Raw genomic sequence first — 18,389 nt, 5'->3', positions numbered from 1 at the left:
GACTATGTTGCTTATGTATATGGCAACATTATGCTGACTCCAGCTCTTTCTTGGTATGCCTCCTCCCCATCTGTAGAACCCCTGACAAGTGCCCTTGCTCTCATAAAAGGCACACGCGCCTACTTACTTCAGCCACACCAAATATGAGAGGTGTAGGTTAAGAAGCAATCTTGCAAAATCATTCAAAATGGTTGTCTTAGGGGTATTTATTTTCTCCGACGTGTTAATTGGTTTGTCGAATACCTGTTATGTAGACCATGTGATTGAAAATGTTAATTGGTGGAGAATTTTATGAGGCCCTAAAATTACCCAATTACTTAGTTTCTCTGATACCAATCATTTTTAATTTCAGGGTGGCACTTCATGAGGATGCCAATCGTATGAATGCTGGAGCATTGGCCATTGTGTTTGCTCCATGCATCCTTAGGACTGATAAAGAAGTACCTGCACAAGACTCCTTAAGTGATATTGGCCGCCAGACCCAATGTGTTGAGACAATCATACAAGAACAGCTGAGGAAGGTCCGCTCCACCCTGGCTGACATTGATACGCTTGACACAGCTTGCCATACTGCATCACATCGCCTGTCATCCCTGAGAAGTTCAAAGGTTTGTTGCTTACCATTCAATTTTTTGCTCTTATTTGAAATTATTGGTTTTTAATCGAGATTCACGTTAAGGTGTCTTATAGAAACGTTTAAGAAAGAAGGTATGGAGGAAGTAATTTGGAAAATTTTTCCCTGAATTTGTTTACTGCTCTTGATTGTCATTCATCTTATTTTTTGCTAATGAGAAGATGTAGCAAAATTGGGTAAATATCAAGAATATAAATTTCTGGAAAAAGTAAGGTTTTCAAGATAATTTAGTAAATTATTAGCTTTTTTGCAGATGTTTTAAAATTGTATTGTTAAGTTTTCACGAAAGTCTTGAATGTCTTTTTTTTAATATTGCCCTTATGACATATTTATGGTATGAAAAATTGCCTAAGTAAGAATTGAGGCCTAAACATTACACCCTTGCTTCATGATGGATTCAACTTTTAATTTGTGCTTATTTTGCATCCTTATTAAAATCGTTATAGTTGATCTTTTCTTGAGACGTTCTGGCGAAACTTCATTTATTTGTGTCAATAGCATCATCTTTTGGGCCATATCTCCAAGTATAACAGATTTATTTTAATTTCCTTCCATGATGTTTTTACGTCAATTAACTTTATTTAGAACTCTAAACTTTTTTCATCAGCTTTATGGCTCTTAGTAATTTTATTGATTAAGTAAGGTACTGTGATAAGCTCTTGGGATAGGGAAGTCAGTGAACTATTGTCTAATTTGATCTAATTTTTTTACAGGTTTTTAGTGCCGATGAGCTACTTCCAAATGCTTCGCTGTCATCCACTCCTATGGAAACATCTGTGGATTCAGGTGTTGGACTCCGCTGCTCCAGGGCACAGGCCCTGAGGCCGGACGAGGAGGAGGCCTTATTAGCCCACCACATAGAGGAAATCCAGAAAGAGAAAGCCTTGTTGACCTCTGCCCTGCCCTCACTCACTCGAGCCACGTCTGACGATGACCTCCTGTCCACCGATCCCGATGGAAGTCTTGATGATGTGGCCACTGTTCACACCCCTTCCTCAGTCACATCAACATCTTCATACACCCCTTATGAAGATGAGCCGCCTAGGACCATCAGCAACCCAAGTAATTACCAGACAACCTCATATTGTTCAATGTTCCTCAAATTTTTGATTGATTTTGAAATACTTCTCTTGCAAAAAGAATGAATGCCAATGATTTTGTAGTGATTTTTTATAGTGGTGAATGTACATGTGATGTTTAATGATTTATGAGACTCATAACCATGGAAATGCAAAAATGATATCTCTAGCTATTATTTTGCTAATTACTCGGTCATGCCACTTATTATGTCATTTCCATCAATATTGTTTGCAATTTCATAGTTTTTAATCCGTCTAATACTGCACCTTGGTCAGGTAATGACTAGGAGCAATGAAGAAAGGGTGCACACCCTCGCTAAGGTTCATCATCCACGCTTCTCTACCTTTCCTCGCTTTGCGACAAATCTTGTTCCTAATTTTCATGTAGGTAAATGAGGGAGAGGGAGGAAAAGAATAGGATTTTTAGATAGAATGAAAGGAGGAGGGCTTATTGTTAATTGAAGAGGGAAGTGCTTGATGGAAGTGGAGACTCCCAGAATTCTTCTCAAGTACTCCATTGAAACCTACCTTAATTGGTAGAATCAATACCTTGACAATAAAAATAATAATTCTTATGTAGCAAGTCAGTCCTTTCTTGGTTTTCATTTTATTTTACTTATTCCGTTCTGCAGTGAGATCTAGAACTTCATCCATGATCTCTGGCTTTTTTTAAAAACATCTTTCCTCCTCCCTATAACCCCTATACAGTAAACTCTTGATTTTACGAAGTCAGTGGGACCGGAAAATTGGCACTTCGTAAAATCGATTTTCGTAAATTCAAATCTTTTTCATAAGTCACGAAAAAAATGTTCGCTTTTGTTTCTTCCGCCGTTTTTTGTCTTTAGTGATCTTATTTAAATGTTTTCGGTGGTTATTCTTGGTATAATTCATAGAAAAGGCTTTTTGCTATCGATTTATGATGTAAAAAATCGTTAAATAATTATACCACCATAAAATTCCCATTTCTTGTTCATACTTCAGCATCAACGATCGCTAGAGAAATTCCCGACCAGTTTAGAAAACGTAATCAAATAATGAATTGCAATGTTTATTATAAGAATTAACAGTAATAAATTTGTGGTTAGGAGCCAATAGCTACTATTAAGTATGCAAAAGATAGATATTTGTTTCTGACACCCACGGAATTTTAGCGGCAGCCGGCCTAACCGCCATTTATGTCGCCCTCTATCGCTCAGTGACGAGAAAAAAAGAAAAACAAGGGTCTTAGCCCGTTTCCAAAATAACCTTCGTAAGTTAATATTTCGAGTTACTTCGTATTTTCAGCAGAATGTGCTATATTTTCACTGAGATTCAATTACGATCATAAATAACGTAGGATATGATTATCTTCTGGCGAATATTTGAAGTAAATTCTGTTTGAGTTCTTCGTCCGACTACTGTGTTCCATCATCTTCGCAGACGTTGCCGTAAAAGACTAATTCTTCATCAGGACTATATTCTTCATACCGGGTGTGAGGTGACCTGTTCATATAGTATGTTTCTCTCCTTTTATGCCGACAGGAGCAAGGTTCCAACCGGAAAACGACAGGAGAAACATCTTACAGTATCGGAGAAATATAGATAGAAACGTTATTATCCACATTGATTGTTTTCCTACAAGAGACATTTTATCATTTCTCAACGTGGTTAAGTATTGGTTCGCTAGCGTGAATTCCCAAAAAATGACACGCAAAAACCTGTACCGTCACCTCATTTAGTTTTCGTGTTCTCCGCCGTATTGAAAGTTAGGCAAAGGATCATTGACATAGAGAAAAGATTTTCTTAGTTTTAGAACTAAAAAATAGTCGCGCTATAATCGTAAATAAATATAGTGTGGAGAGAGCAAAGAAATTAATTTCAATTGAAAAGTCAGCTGAGAAGAAGAGAGACAATTATAAGAGCGGCACCATTTTCCCGATGAAGATATTCTTCCGCCTCTCTCCGGTTAATAACTTCCCCCGGTTGCAGGTAAAGATGAACCATGCCCTTCTCCACAATCGGGGAACGTTCCCAGTGGGTGGGGTGAATAAGAGTGGGATGGGGATTGCCTGAGGGAAGAAGTGTGGTCAGCACAAGGACTGGTGAAGGGGGCAGGACAAAGAAGGGTGGGGAAATGGCCTTCAGCTCTGCCTCAGTCTACTTTTGGGGGCCGTATTTTTTTGCGACGCACACAAGCTCAGTCTCCTTAGGGAGGGAGTGAATGGGAAATGCTGGAGAAGGAGGGGTTTGGGATGCGTAAGGTGGGTGTCAGCAAGATCAGCCAAAGGCGGCAGGAGGGAAGGGACGGCTTTGGAAAGACAGAACCCCAGCATAGGAGAACGGGGAAGCGCGTGAGAAGAAAGTTCATGGTTAGACTTGGAAGTGCGTCTTCATTACGAGAAGCCTGAAATATAAATTGGCGGTAAATAGAGCCCAGTACTTAAGATATTTAAGTTGTTCATTCACAAAGGCCAATATATACACGAAAAGATATTATGGCGCGGATTGCATGTATCAACGTCCATTTCGGGATGTTATTAATTTCTGTTCCCATTTATAAAAGTAGCAAATAGATTTGAAAGAATGATAATCATGAATAAAAATATCTAAATCGATATCCAAACGCACATGAGCAAAATAGATGAATGTATACATACCGATCCATCGCAAGTAATACCGCTCAAGCTTCTTCCGGTATAGGACTTTAAAATCCTGGATAATGCCTTGGTCCAAGGGCTGGGACTTGCTAGTCGAGTTCGGGGGTAAAAAGAGGACTCGAACATTAGCCAATTTTAGATCTTCCACGTATTTATGAACGGTGGCATTATCCATTATTAAAACAATTTTGCTGTTCTCTCCAGCAATTTTTCTCTGTAGACGTATAACCGTTTGCTGGAAAATTTCTCGGGTCATCCAGCTGTTTTTATTTGCATGGTAAAAAACGGGGAGGGCTTCCAATTTTAGATGTTTTAAGCACCGTGGCCTTTCAAATTTTCCAATGACAACGGGCTTATTTTGTCCGTGCCCGTTTGGTTGACGCACAGCCCCACAATAACACGCACTTGACTCTTTTTCCCGCCATGGCACCTTTGCCCTTTGAAACCCAGGGTTGCGTCAGGTAATGCATTAAAAAATAGCCCAGTTTCAGGGGCCAGCGAGGGTGAGCTCGTCGAGGAAAGGGTCCCGGATTAGGGACCCTTCGAAGTGCTTCGGCGAAAAGTAGTCAAGTAGTCTTCGAAGTACGTTCACAGCAGTGCAAAGGGTTAATTAGGGGTGTACGAAATACTCCGCGCGACCTTCCTGACATGTTAAACTACGAATTATTGTCGATGCTATGTTCACGTAAATAGGGGCATAATGTCAGCCGCGATATTTTAACTGAACTCCTACTCCCCCTTAATTCCCACAGTGAGATTTTTGGCGACCCATTTCTCTCCAAAGTTGCATTATCATTTACGATTTCGCACTTTTGATGGACCACAGTTGGAAGCGCTGATTTTTTAGCTACTTCCGCCGGCGTAACTAGTTTTGTTGACAAATTTTTCGCCGTAGTTCGTATAAACGAATGCCATTTGCTCCTAGGGACCGAGCCGAGGTTCGTAAATTCAAAAAAATTCGTATAATCGAAACTTCGTATAATCGAATAGCACCATGTATTTAGCATAGGCTTTTCACCGGGACCGCAATATCACTTCGTATAATCGAAAACTTCGTAAAATCCTGCTTCGTAAAATCAAGAGTTTACTGTAGTGGCCTCCTCAAGTCTACTGCACTACTTCATGAAATACACGTTGATGTTGTGGCTCACTTAGCTTCTTTACTGGCATTTGTTCTTCCCTGATTTCTTGAATTTCAGATGGCATTTCATAATCACTAGAAGGATATGGTGGAAGTATAAATAGTGATTCATATCACTACCACTGACCCTGATGATGGTCATTTTTTAGCTATCATTTTATCTTCCTATTTAGAAAGTGTTCCAAACGAAAAGTGCATTAATACGTTGGGTGTGGCTCTAGATATCCCTTCCCTAGTTCATACTACACCTTGCCTAATGGCTGCAGAGGGTCACTGGTGTACTTGATTCAGCTTGGTATGACCCACCAGTGGGTCACTCCTGGGTTAATCTTATATACCACCGCTAGAGATGGCAACGTATGCGGTGGGTGTCCTGCTAATGGAAGCTGGTAGAGGGGAAGTTGAGGGATAGGAGGCAGCCACCATTTAGGCCCTCTGCAGAAAGGGAGTGTATGCTGAAGGGCCTTCCAATGTAGAACATGGAATGTGCACATGTCAACTTCTGAGTCTTGGCCATGTGAATTTCTGAAAAATTTTCGTTGCTTGGGTTTCTGACTGAGGCCAATGACAGACAGAGTCATTTTATTATTCGCAAATTTATTTATAACCTCTGTTGTCAAACTATTCTGAAGCTGCATCCACAGGAGGGAGTCACTTAAAAAAAAAATTTGTGTTTTAGCATAGTACATAATACCATGTTGATGGGTTGGCAAGGAAAATAAGTGGGGAGCTTACTTTCAGATGGTTGACCATCTTGAGTGGAACCATCCGGATGGCTAGATTGTGACTCACCAGTGTGTGGTGCCTAACATCAGTCACATTGGTCACCATCAATGAAATTGACTCAAAATTTTCATGACATAAACTCATTTCACTGAAGTGTTACAACCACAAAATGAAGACTAATGCTAAATTTGCTTTTGTGTGGGGTGATCGGGTGTGATCAACCAATGGGGGCATATCATAGCAAATGTGTGAAAAATTCATTCATATAGGTGAAAGTGAGGAACTAATTTTCATGTTGTACTATGTGTCCTGAGTAATTTAATGCTGATTTCAATGCCATTTCTCTTGAAATAAGCTTTGAAGAAATGGCAAATGGTTATCTGTTCCTGTTTTTTGATGGTGAAACAATCTTTCTTTTTTGAATGTAGATCCAGGTGTTCAACTGTTGCCCACTAGACACCGTGCCAAGAAGCGAGGGGGAGGAACGCCTCAGAGGCCGGCATCAGGCCCTTTGCCCCGACAACATGCGGGTGGATCTTGGGAGGTGAAGGAGACTGAGGAGGCAGTAGGGAACCAGCCAGCCCTGGATTTGCCAAGGAAGGTTGACCGCCAGTCCTCATCTGATGCAAGTGTTGTGTCACTGTATCTTCCCCATGAGTTAGAATGTGAAGAGGACCCCATAATGGTGTAAATTCACCTATATGGTTTGTAATTTTTGCTTCTATTGTTGGTTCCTCACCAAGTTATGAGATTAATCTTACCTCTTCCATTGCCTCATGTCTTTCCTGTATGTATTGTGTATTTGAAAATTGATAATGGACGTACATATCTGTGTTGAATGTTTAATGAGGTTGTGGGGAGTTTATTTAAAAACAATGTTTGATATTTCAAAGCTTTACCAAAACTCAAGTTGTCTGTCATACTGAAGCTTGATATTTCTCTATCTGTAAAAGTTAACATAGCCCAACTTCGTAGACTAATAGTCAAGTTTAATTGTTTGCATAAAGGAATGAAGATTTTATTTTCTAATCTTTACAGTGTTAATATCTGACTCTGCTGTGTTATGTGTAAATATGTTAGTATTAATGATTTTTGATCTTAAAAGATTTGATGGGATGTTAGTGATTTTATTGAAATATTTTGAATGAATGTTAACACAGCCATATGGATGTTTGAAGAATTTTATTTCTCTCTGCATTGTTAAAGACGTTATAATATGTAAATGAGTCACTAATAATGCTCTCTTGGTTCAGTTTCTTCATTTTTAAAGGTAACGTTTCCATTGCATTGTGTTGGAGAGAGAACTTTTGTTGTAAATCGTTGTTTTTTATTGTTTTAATTTCTGTTGAGCACTTAGGAATGCAGCAACGGAAATGTCGCTTTATTAATATAACACGTTTTTGTGCTCCTCGAGAGGTAGTAAAGCACACTTTATACTGCCAAGGTATGTGTTGTCAAACTGTGATTTTGTGCTTTCATTATTAAAATTCATCTAATGACTTCCATGTACTAGGCCTTCGTGATGAAAATTTTGAATGACCTCTTGAATACAAGAATGTCAAGAATTTGTTGGAGAGTTGAATTTGTAATATTAACTGTTGTGTGAGTGTACCTCAGAAACATAATTTTGTATTAATTTGTAATAAAATGTACAGACAAATACATGCATATATATTGATAAAATTGTCTTGTTATTAAAAATTTTCACAAGAATTCTGTTTAACGTTGTTAGTATTATTATTTATTATTGAGAGGTGCAGCAGCATAATGGCTACCTATTTAATCTTCACTTCAGTTACTTTTTCAACATAATGATCTACTCGTTGAAGTAGAAGAAAAAAATTGAATCAATTTTGTTTAGCATCCATTGCTCTTCTGGATCTGATCTAAACCACTTATTTCATTTAGAAGTGTCATCTCTTAACCATGCCTGGCCCTACCTATTTTGCTATTCTGTGTTCACCCATGCCTCGCATAGCCTTATCAAATAACCTTAAAACACTCGTGAACAAACGTGAACTTGTGCTAAGTACGCACGAAATTGCTCTCATTTTATGCATAATAGTATTGCCTGCCTAAAATCTTCTTCTTTGTACATATTCGTTATATATTTCGTTCATATAATTTGTTGAAATACATTGCGAACAAAATCAACTGATGTAGGCGTTACTTGGTGGAACGATGAGATATTCATGGTGAAATAAAAACACAGTACTATTCCACAACCTTAAATTAAAAAAAAAAAATATATAAGGTTGTGGAATAGTACTGTGTTTTTATTTCACCATGAATATTTCACCATGAAGAAATACATTGCTTCGCAATGGCCAAAAGCATTACTCGTCATGCAGTCCAGATAGCTGACCTACCAAAGTAATTTATCTTTAACCCTTAACAGAATGACATTAGTTAATTTAGACCATTAGTTAAGTTTGGAGCGAGTGGAAATGAGTTTTTCGGAAGCAATAGGGTTTGAAACGTAACTTTTGCTGTCATAGGTTATTATTTTTACATCGGTATTCGTAAGGGAGAAATGAAGTGGTGGCAGAGTTGCATACGAATAGCATCATCTCGTAAAAGGATCTGCTGGAGAGTCTAAAACATATTGGCTTCATTCTCTCCCACCCTCGTAGGCCCTCTGCGTCTCAGGAATACAGTGCAGCAGTTGAAGGTGATTGTTATAGAGCCATACGCAGTAAAAACCAAGTGAAAAATGGCAAAAAAAATAGGAATGCAGATAGAAAAATGAAAGTGATCAATTGTTTTTAAAATAGAGAGGGTCAAAGCGATATTGCACATAAGTTTAAACTCACGACGTGTTATTCTGAATAAAGACTAAGTTAAAACATCCGTGACATCAGTTACACCAACTTCAACCAAGTGGTCAACGTGCTTGAAGTTCATTACTGGAAAAAAAACCGAAAGACTTCTAATCGCCTGGATTAATAATAAATAGTAAAATGATGTTCCTTTATTTCAGGCAGTTATTTGAGCAAAGCTGAGGCTTCATTAGAATGTGTAAAAGAAGACGAGAGTTGTAATTGCTCTGAAATATTTTGTGAAAGCTCCGGTAGGTTCCAGAATTATAAATGGCAAGCAGGTATTTTCAGTGCGGTGATATCAGGTGAATCTGCTAGTGCTGATTGCACAGTCGCTGCAACATTTTCTTATTAACTCCAAGCTGTGATTGAAAGTGACTCCTTTCCCCATCAACTAGTTTTTAATGTTGACGAGACGAGATTGTTTTGGAAAAAATGTAATCTCTTTCATTCATTTTCAGGGATGAAAAATCTGGGCCAGGTTTCGAGGTATTTGAAAATTCTTTCACCTAGCTGCTATAATGGCTCGGGGGACTTCAGATCAGAGCCAGTTATGATTTATCATTCACAAACTCCACAATCAATGAAATGGTATTCAAAGTAGCATTTGCCTGTCACTTGGATGAGCAATGAAAGTCAGAGCAGAAATCGGAGGATCCAAGTTCGTATACTGGTCAAGGGGAATGATTTTTTCTCTGTGGATTTTTCGCTCATAGCTAACTCTCCATAGTGATTTTCTGTCGAATTACATGAGCACTATCCAAGTTTTTTGAGGGAATATTTATTCAGAATTACAAATGATGCTCAAATATTTGGCCCACCAACTTTTACCCACTAAGTCAAATCAAGTTTGTCACTTGCGGTATCTTTTGCATGTTGCTGTTTTGCATGAAAATTTTTGTGTAATCATCCTGCTTATGTGTACTAAAATTTGTCGATGCAGAAATTTGTGCAGATGGTGACATTTACCCCTGAAAATTTCCTGAAGTCCTATTTAATTGTATTTAACCTGAATTTCAAGGGAAAGTGCAGGTATAATGTAGCTACATCTACTTTAGCTGTCACACTGCACTTTTAATTTTATGATTGTCAGCTCTTATTTTTCAATGGGTTAACTTAACTTTACTTGAGGTCTTAATCTAAAATGATTTTCTTTCTGCTAAGGCAGCTTGTTAACCATTCCTCAGGAGGATGCATTTATGCATGAAATTTGATTTTGCACAATTTCGAGACAGATCTATAATTTAGTCTGCCTAAGATGTTTGAGAATTGAAAGTCTCTAGTAATAATGTTAAAGATTTTTTTGCTGACATCCACATCATTCAAGGGCATACCCAGGATCAAAACTGGGGTGGGGGGGCAAGCCATGGTTGTTCAAGTTGTAGTTAAGATTTAAGCATGGAAAAGATGAATGAAATGAACATTTTAAGGAAACTGTAACAGCCCTTTATTACTTTTTAAAATAATTTGATTGAAAAAATGTTATTTCCCTTAAAGACATGTGCGATTTTTGCTTCTAGGGGGGGCAGCTGCCCCATCCGGCCCCTCGCTGGGTACGGCCATGACATCGTTATTTTTTGCACTCTGTTCGTTCTCACATACGTGACAGTCTCAGATCTTCTGAGTGAGTTTAACTAATTTTGGACTCTAATTAGAAGGCATATCTACAAGAAAATCTATCATCATTGTTGAAACCATGTTCCAAAACATATTAATTTTTCCCCTTTCATCATATTCTGAAGCCTTTTTGTTTCTTTTTACATGCATAAGTAATGCATAGGAAAAGCTGAGAAATCCAAACTGCCAATGTAATAATTATCCTTGTTTTCCATGAAACTTGACTGGTTACTCTCATCCTCATAGGCTAATACCCATTTGAAAGCCTTCTCAAATATGGTGAAACTAGGCATTTTTTCATGCATTTATAAAATTCTTAAAAAAATAAGAACTTAGGAATGCTTTCTCAAAAAACTTCATTTTTACGTGAAAGGTTGAATTCTTCTTTTCCAAATAATTTTCTCCAATATTAAGGCATTTATCATATTTCACTCTTACTTTCAAAATACTGTTCTTGTAGAAGTCTACTGCCTGACTTGATAATTTTTTTCATCATATCAAAAACCACTTTATTTTATTCAGTAATCCTTTTTATTCTCTTTGTAATTCATTTGGAATAGTTAGAAGCCATCTTACATTTATCTTTGTGTTTAGAGGAACACACTATTTCCAGAGGCTAGTAGTAGTGGGGAAGGTATGTAAATTTATAATGCTTACCTGTTCTTTTGCTATATAATTTAAATAAGAATTTTTCTCTATTAAATAAATGAAATAATAATATAAAAATAGATAAAATATTAAAATTTTATATACATATATTTAACCCTTAGAGTGGCGGGGAGTGCTATCGCGCTCCTCCTATTTCTCGCGAGCAGTATTAAACAGCGCTATCCTGCACCTCATGCAATGTCACTCTTAGATGCTGATAATTAACTAATCATACAATTGTCAATATTCATTTTATCTTGACATTAAGTATTTTCTTTAAATTATAAAAATTAACTCATATTGCCAAAAATTCGTCAAATAATATAATAAAAAGGTGAAACCACGTATTTATAATAAGGATTTCCTAAAGTTTTTGAACATATACCTTTACTTGTTTTTGAGACCTAATTTTTTTCCCTAGCCTACTGCAAAATCAGCAAAAATGCCTTGGCACTTTTAGCATAGTATGTATCTAGAAAATCGCTTGGTAATCAAAGGGTTAATATTATAATTGGAATTTGCTAAGTTTTTTCTGCTATTTTTAAGCCTTGTAGAATGAGAAAATAAACAAATGCCCAGAGTTTATATTTATAGAAAAATAATTTTATTCACCATATCAAAAACCTTGCAATAGGGTAGTTTCCTTCATCAAAGAAAACGAAAGGCATTGATTGCGATTCGTTACCCACCATTAGTGTATTCATAATACACAAATTATTTGGTTTTTGAAATACCGGTTTAGACGAATGTCAAGGGTCAAATTTTATCCTCATTTGAAAAGGGCCAGATTGGCGCCCATGCGATGCCTCTCCACGTGACGTCACAGGGACCTAGTTTCTATAGGAGAAGATATGAGTTATACATCGTCTGAGATTACCAATGCATGCATGAGGCGCAGAGCTCAGGGAAACATGTCTTAATAATCACCTATTAAAACTGGCTAAGGTCGGAAAGTTTTCTTCGTTTGATAAGGTATTAATAAACCTTTTTTAAGCCAAGCGCTACCAGACAGCAAGGTACTCAGCTACCCTCTAGCATCCTGCGTCCTATCAGCGCTCAGAGCCTCGATCAAGGTCACCTCACAAGGCGGGAGGGGGAACCAGAAATACTTCACACGGAGAGATTTCCTTACCCGTCGCGTTTTCGCGCACTTGAAAATTTTCACTTTTCATTTAATCGCAAAAAATAGATATCGTCATTTAAAAATCTAAAAGCGTGAAATACGTACTCCAGGAGTAATAATCTTCCGATATAGGCAATAAAAAAATAATAGGAAACCACCCTATTGGAATTTGCTATGTTTTTTCTGCTATTTTTAAGCCTTGTAGAATGAGAAAATAAACAAATGCCCAGAGTTTATATTTATAGAAAAATAATTTTATTCACCATATCAAAAACCTTGCAATTATGAAAATTTCAACCAATTTCAACGAAGCATCATTTATTAATTTCAAATTGGAACTGTAATAAATAAAAAAAAATTTGATTTCCAGGTCACTTGAGTTGCCATTTGATTGAAAGACTAATGGTAATCTGCGGAGAAATTCTAGAAGCTATTTGCTTCTCTGGCATGGGAAAATCATGTTTTTAAAAGGTAAGCATAGTAAGGGTATACATAAATTGACAACTATTTACAGTTTGTTCTTTAAATATTGAAATGAATTGTAGCGTTAGAGATAGAAAAATGGCCTGAGATACCACAAAGTCAGTCTTTATATCAGCCTTTACTCAAAGGCAATGTTTTATCTGCAATATGCACATGAATATTGGAAGAAAGAAATTGTTAAATTAGCATTCAGCCTCTGAGTCGCTTGAAGAACTTCTAGACCCTCTATTGCTACCTTCCTCTGTGTGAACAGGTTGATAGTTAACATGTATAGTTATGTTGTGTCCAATGTGAGCAGTGGTTGAATCTATAGTCATTTCTGATGATGCAACAACTGGGGACGATGTTGCATTCCGAAGTAGTCCTTGCACACTTTCAAATAATCCTGAGGGAAGGCTGGCAGGTTCATTTGGTGGGGTTGGAGTATGCTTTTCACTTTTGACCTTTTGGCAACCACTATCATCATCAGAATCTAGTGGTTCAGGGTGAACTTTGATATCTTCATCCTCATGGAAATATTTGTGCACTTCCTCTCTCACCATTTTCAAAAAGTTTGATTTCTTTCTATCTATTTCAAGTGATATCCTCTGATTACGAACATCCTCCCGATATGTAATCCTTATTCTTTGAGCAGTCAAACTGGCATTTGGAATCTCTAGTCCGCCTATTCCTGATAAAGGTAATGGAACTCGGCAAATGCCTTTAGGGAACACTGGCACACACTTCTCTTTTTCCCTCCTAATTTTACTCATCAAACCCTGAAAGACCGATGCACTCTGCAACCTTCTGCAGAATGCATCTTTATTAAGACTGGAGCTGATATAGAAGAATATTTTTGTACTCCTGTCCATCATTCTTTCATACGCTTCAAAACTGTCTGTACCTAAACTAAAAAAATCATCCTCGTAAATTGTACAACCTTTCAAATTAAATTTCGCACTTAATTCATCCTTCAACATCTTTGCATCCTCATAATCTTTATCACTGGACACCATACAGAAGTCATAAAAATATTCTGGTAATTCCTGCACAGTTTTATTTATTCTGGTGATTATTTCACTCTGCTTATCTTCAGGTATATCAGCAAATTGTGGACACTCGTTCACAACATCAGCAACGGTCCATTGCTGATGGAGTTCCTGGGTTGTATTCTTTAGTGGGTTTGAAGAGGCACTGGTTAAACTCTCTGCTGGTGAGTTATGATGGCTGAAATTTGAGAGTTTTTGGGATTCCTGTGATCCTGCTGTTGGTGAATTCACATGACTGTTTTCATCTTGGGGACTATTTCCTGGGCTTCTGAGCTCAGTGGATGTAGGTAAGATAGCAGCATCTACTGTGATATCCTCCTCCCTTTTCTCTCTTTTTGAATTTCTTGTTCTCTTTGATTGGAAGGTGGATTTCACCTTGGTGATAAATTTTCGCATTTCATCTGAATCTGAAAAGAAAAACATCAATTATGTTCGGTAATTGTATTGCTAATTTTTTCAAATTTCAAATTCAAAAACATTTCCCATCAAGTGGACTGGCACCATGAGCTATTTAAAAAAATACAGCTTCATCTCAATAAATATTTTATTCCTAGGTCTTGCTGTAACAACAAAAACTTAGGGCAGTGACATGCGTTTACGTTTAACTGATGGCTTATCTGATTTAGTTAATCAACTAACTAAATCTCTCATATTAGATGTAACAGTTTGATTGCTAGCAAAATAATCTCTCCAGCTCATTAATCATCACAAGCATGTGTGGTACTACTCCATTTAAGGGGAAATTTTTTGTCTCATAGTACCTTAAATATGTAAATATGTTCCACAATTTATCTTTTCATATGTATACCCTAGGAGATCTATAAACATCCATGAAAATATATTTTTCAGGAAGGCATACATTTATTAGGTTCTGGCAATGCTAACAGTTTGTTCTACAGACCCCCATGTGTATTCACTTCAGGGAAATGTGGATTTACAGGGTAACTGATGTGTACCTAACTGGTAATTGGGAGATTCGAGTTCAATTCTCGGCCATCTCAAATGATGTTCACCGAAATGCTTTTCATAGGAAATTTTTTATCTTTGGTATTTAAATATTTTGACATACTTGCATGACTGATTACTGTGGCATTTGTGTATGCATTGCTTCATGTCCATTAATAATAGTCACATGTTCACAAAAAGTTTCACTAATTATTATGGGTCAAACTTTTAAATGCTGTCAACATTTGTTAACATTCTTCATAAGTAAAATAATCAATGAAATAACGATTTTTTAGTTTAGGGAAAAGTTTTTATACGGGCAATTTTCAATATACATATGGTAATTCCATTCATAAAAATCATATATCCTTGTACCACGTAATGTAAGCAATTCAGGGGCTTATTATCCTGGTAGATAGGCAAGATTGTGCGGCACGAATGTAAGGAGTGGAATATACAGTTTAGGGATGGACCATTTTAACGATCCTACACAATTGAAACCCGAGCCCTTCATATGGCCACTAAAGCACTTCTTTTCCGAATATTTCCCGCGTTTAGGGAGCCTCGAGAGACTTACAAAGAGCATTCTTGGTATTCTTTGAGATTGGAGCTACTTCTGTGGGAAGATGATATTACCAAGTAGAGAAGTAGAGGTAGAAAATCAGGTTGAATCATAATTTCTATCTATATTAATCTATGGAAATTAGATTTTCTGGGTCATAAAAAAACTATTTTAATTGTTCAGGAGTTGAGGATGCATCAATCAAAGTGGACTAGACGTACTTTTGTCTTTATTCGTTCCCCATTACTCGTTTAAAAAAACATCTTGAAATTTTGAGGTTGTACAGTTTAAACCCATGTTCACATTTTCCTGAATCTGAAATATAAACTCTACTGTCTCTAGGAAAATTTTGATATTTAATATTCGAGTAAATGTTGACAAGGATCATCGCTGTACACCCGGAAACTTTGAAGATAATTGTGTTGTTTTTTAACGAGCAATTCCTAATGAAAAAGTACCAATCAAGAGCGAGTAATGCGTCCTATTATGCTGGTTCTTAAGGCCTCTTTGTACAATGTATTAACGCGTTGGAGTTAATGTGTAAATGTGTGAACGCAAGAATGAAAACCAAAGTACACCCCAACTTGTGCGAATACATGAGCAGAAAATAGAACATGTTCTAATTTGATTCATGCTTTGTGCGTATTTCTTTCCGGTCCACAAAAATCGTTCATACAATCAGACGTTAACTCGTACGTGTTAATGCAACGTGTAAGCAGGCTTCCAAGGAATGATTTAGAGAATTTATCGCAGGTTTGGATGATTAAGATGGGATGTAATATATTAAAAATTGTATTACCTGAAATAACCTTAGTCCACGCTCTAACCTTGGGCGTTCTTCCTTCATTCCTGGAAGGAACCATTGAATCGGCGAAGGCGGTATTCGGTATGTCTCACGGAAATATTGTCCGTTTCGAAACTTTATCCGTTTTTGTATGAATTTCTACACTCACGTTCACACAATAGAAAACTGGGGTAAGTTTCTTTCACCAATGGAGGATATGCCTTTTCACCCCCATTTGGTGGTAGACCAGTTGCCGTCCGATGCACCAAGCACTTTCGTTGTCTCACCCGTGTCTGTCGACTGTTTGAGTCACGTTTGATGCAGAACGTTGACGGCGAGTCGGCGTTTGAGCGTGGCTACGCTCCACCCACTTCCGCATCCGTCAGTGATAACACTTGACGAAGAGAGTGTAGAGGAATTACTTGTCTTTGGTGAATTTTCTGCATATATATTACAGTGCGTGATCACTTTATGCATGCATCTTCCGGTATAATGTTCATCGCGGTGATTTCAATCATCAATTCCCGACGTTGGTGCTGCACACGATTGAGAGACAGAGACGATAACCTGTCCCGTTCAAGGTCGTCTGGTTATCTCGCGATGGCCTGTAAACATCGCTCCAGTCAATATTTTTTTATTGGCGTATGGACCACGAGCGTATTTTGCGTCATGCATTTTTTTGGTGGAATTTTCATAGCTTTTGGAAAGCCGCGGATATTTCTCTCACAAACGCGCACACTCCTTACCGTCGGAGTCAAAATGATATGCCGCTGTACTTTGCAAATTTATATCTGGACTTAAGTTTGCAATTATGGATAATACATCATTTTTAAAAAGATTTTATTTTCGATTCTAATTTATTTTTTGCGTTATTAAAAATTCAATAAAGTAGACACGCGAGTGTAATAAAGGACTCCGCGCGCCATAAAATTAGCCGCTTTGTTAACTTCATGAACTTTGTAACTCAACCTAGGAAAAAACTACTACGTCTACAACATTCATCTTCCACAACAAGTTGCAAACATTAATGTGGATTAATAAAATGGCTTTTGCGTATTTTTAGAACGCATAGTTTGTTGTAAAATAACAATATGTTTAAACATTAACTAGTCCTACCGTTTACTCCGAAAGAAAAAATAAAATTGATAGAAACAATTTTCAGTTTGTTTGCAATTTTTCTATGATTCATAATCTATAAAAATATTGATATTTGTGAATATTAATAACTTCCATTAATGTCATGTTGCCAAACGGGGCCGCGCTGGGCCAGTGCCGGTTACCAGGAAGCGAAGTTTCGCGCGCAAGACGTGGCACGTTAGCTCCTGCGTATTTTTTAATGCTCATATGTAATCCGTACTACATAAAAATCATGTATTTTCGAATTATAGAAAAATTGCAAATAAATTAAGAAGCGTTTCTATTAATTTTATTTTTTCTATAGTAATATAAACTCTATCGCTATGACTATGAGCTTTGAAGAGGTGATGGGGATAGAAATGCATCTAGGCAAGGTACCGAAGGCCGAATTTTCACTAACCGTATTAAAGCTAAGTTATTTTGCATATCCTCGTCTACCTGCTTTGCTGACCCAATAAGCACCAAGTCAGACCCATACGACCTATCACGTGATATAGGATTTTGTCACTTAAATCTTAGTCTCATAATCAGAAGGCTATATTATCCCTTTACTGTAAGTTTCCTTTGCGCGCAGCAGTAAAATAATTAGCGCTAAAATTGTACATTTTGTATAATTTTTCTTCGACTACCGCCAACGGCTGATTTTAAATTGAACATTACCGCACTCTTTTATTGATCATTTAACCTCCTCACAAGCACTTTCTAAGATTTCCAAGCACTTTCGAAGTGGTCACTACGTGTAACTAGTTTCATTCTTTCGTAAATTTCAGTTTTAAGCATATATTTCAGCGTTATCAAGGGTAAAGTCACGAGGAATTTACAAAAATGTTTTTACAATCATAGAATGCCTTGTCACCGTGCGTAATAGCCTGACATTTCATTTCTTTAAAATAATTAAAACTTAATCATTGTTTATAGTGACAAATATTCATAGATACACGTTTTTTCAACGTATGACATTATTTTAATGCAGTCAACGTAGAATGAGTCTTAGGCAAGATGAGTTGTGTTGTTTATAGTGACAAAT

The 18,389-nt window shown here is 37.1% G+C and overlaps 2 protein-coding genes across 5 annotated transcripts in view; one reads left to right on the top strand and one right to left on the bottom strand.

Annotated features, from left to right (window-relative positions):
- Positions 1–7,899, top strand: part of LOC124167301 (unconventional myosin-IXa-like) — a 73,827-nt gene extending 65,928 nt beyond the window's left edge. For all 4 annotated transcript variants that reach the window (XM_046545249.1, XM_046545252.1, XM_046545253.1 and 1 more), the window contains 3 exons: positions 353–608; positions 1,348–1,696; positions 6,645–7,899. In XM_046545249.1, the coding sequence (XP_046401205.1) occupies positions 353–608; positions 1,348–1,696; positions 6,645–6,907 (868 nt within the window). In that variant the 3' untranslated portion in view covers positions 6,908–7,899. The remainder of the gene's footprint in view (positions 1–352; positions 609–1,347; positions 1,697–6,644) is intronic.
- A 5,189-nt stretch (positions 7,900–13,088) lies between these two features.
- Positions 13,089–16,769, bottom strand: LOC124166869. Its single transcript, XM_046544581.1, has 2 exons — positions 16,241–16,769; positions 13,089–14,341 (listed from the first exon to the last, which is right to left on the bottom strand). Exons 1-2 carry the CDS (start codon positions 16,302–16,304, stop codon positions 13,089–13,091), a joined length of 1,317 nt encoding a protein of 438 aa, XP_046400537.1. The 5' UTR covers positions 16,305–16,769.
- Between the last annotated feature and the right edge of the window lie 1,620 nt (positions 16,770–18,389).

The sequence above is a fragment of the Ischnura elegans genome, chromosome 10, assembly GCF_921293095.1.
Source record: "Ischnura elegans chromosome 10, ioIscEleg1.1, whole genome shotgun sequence".
NCBI classification, from domain to species: domain Eukaryota; kingdom Metazoa; phylum Arthropoda; class Insecta; order Odonata; family Coenagrionidae; genus Ischnura; species Ischnura elegans.
Note: the sequence above shows the minus strand (reverse complement) of the source record. Positions and strands in the feature narration are given on the sequence as shown.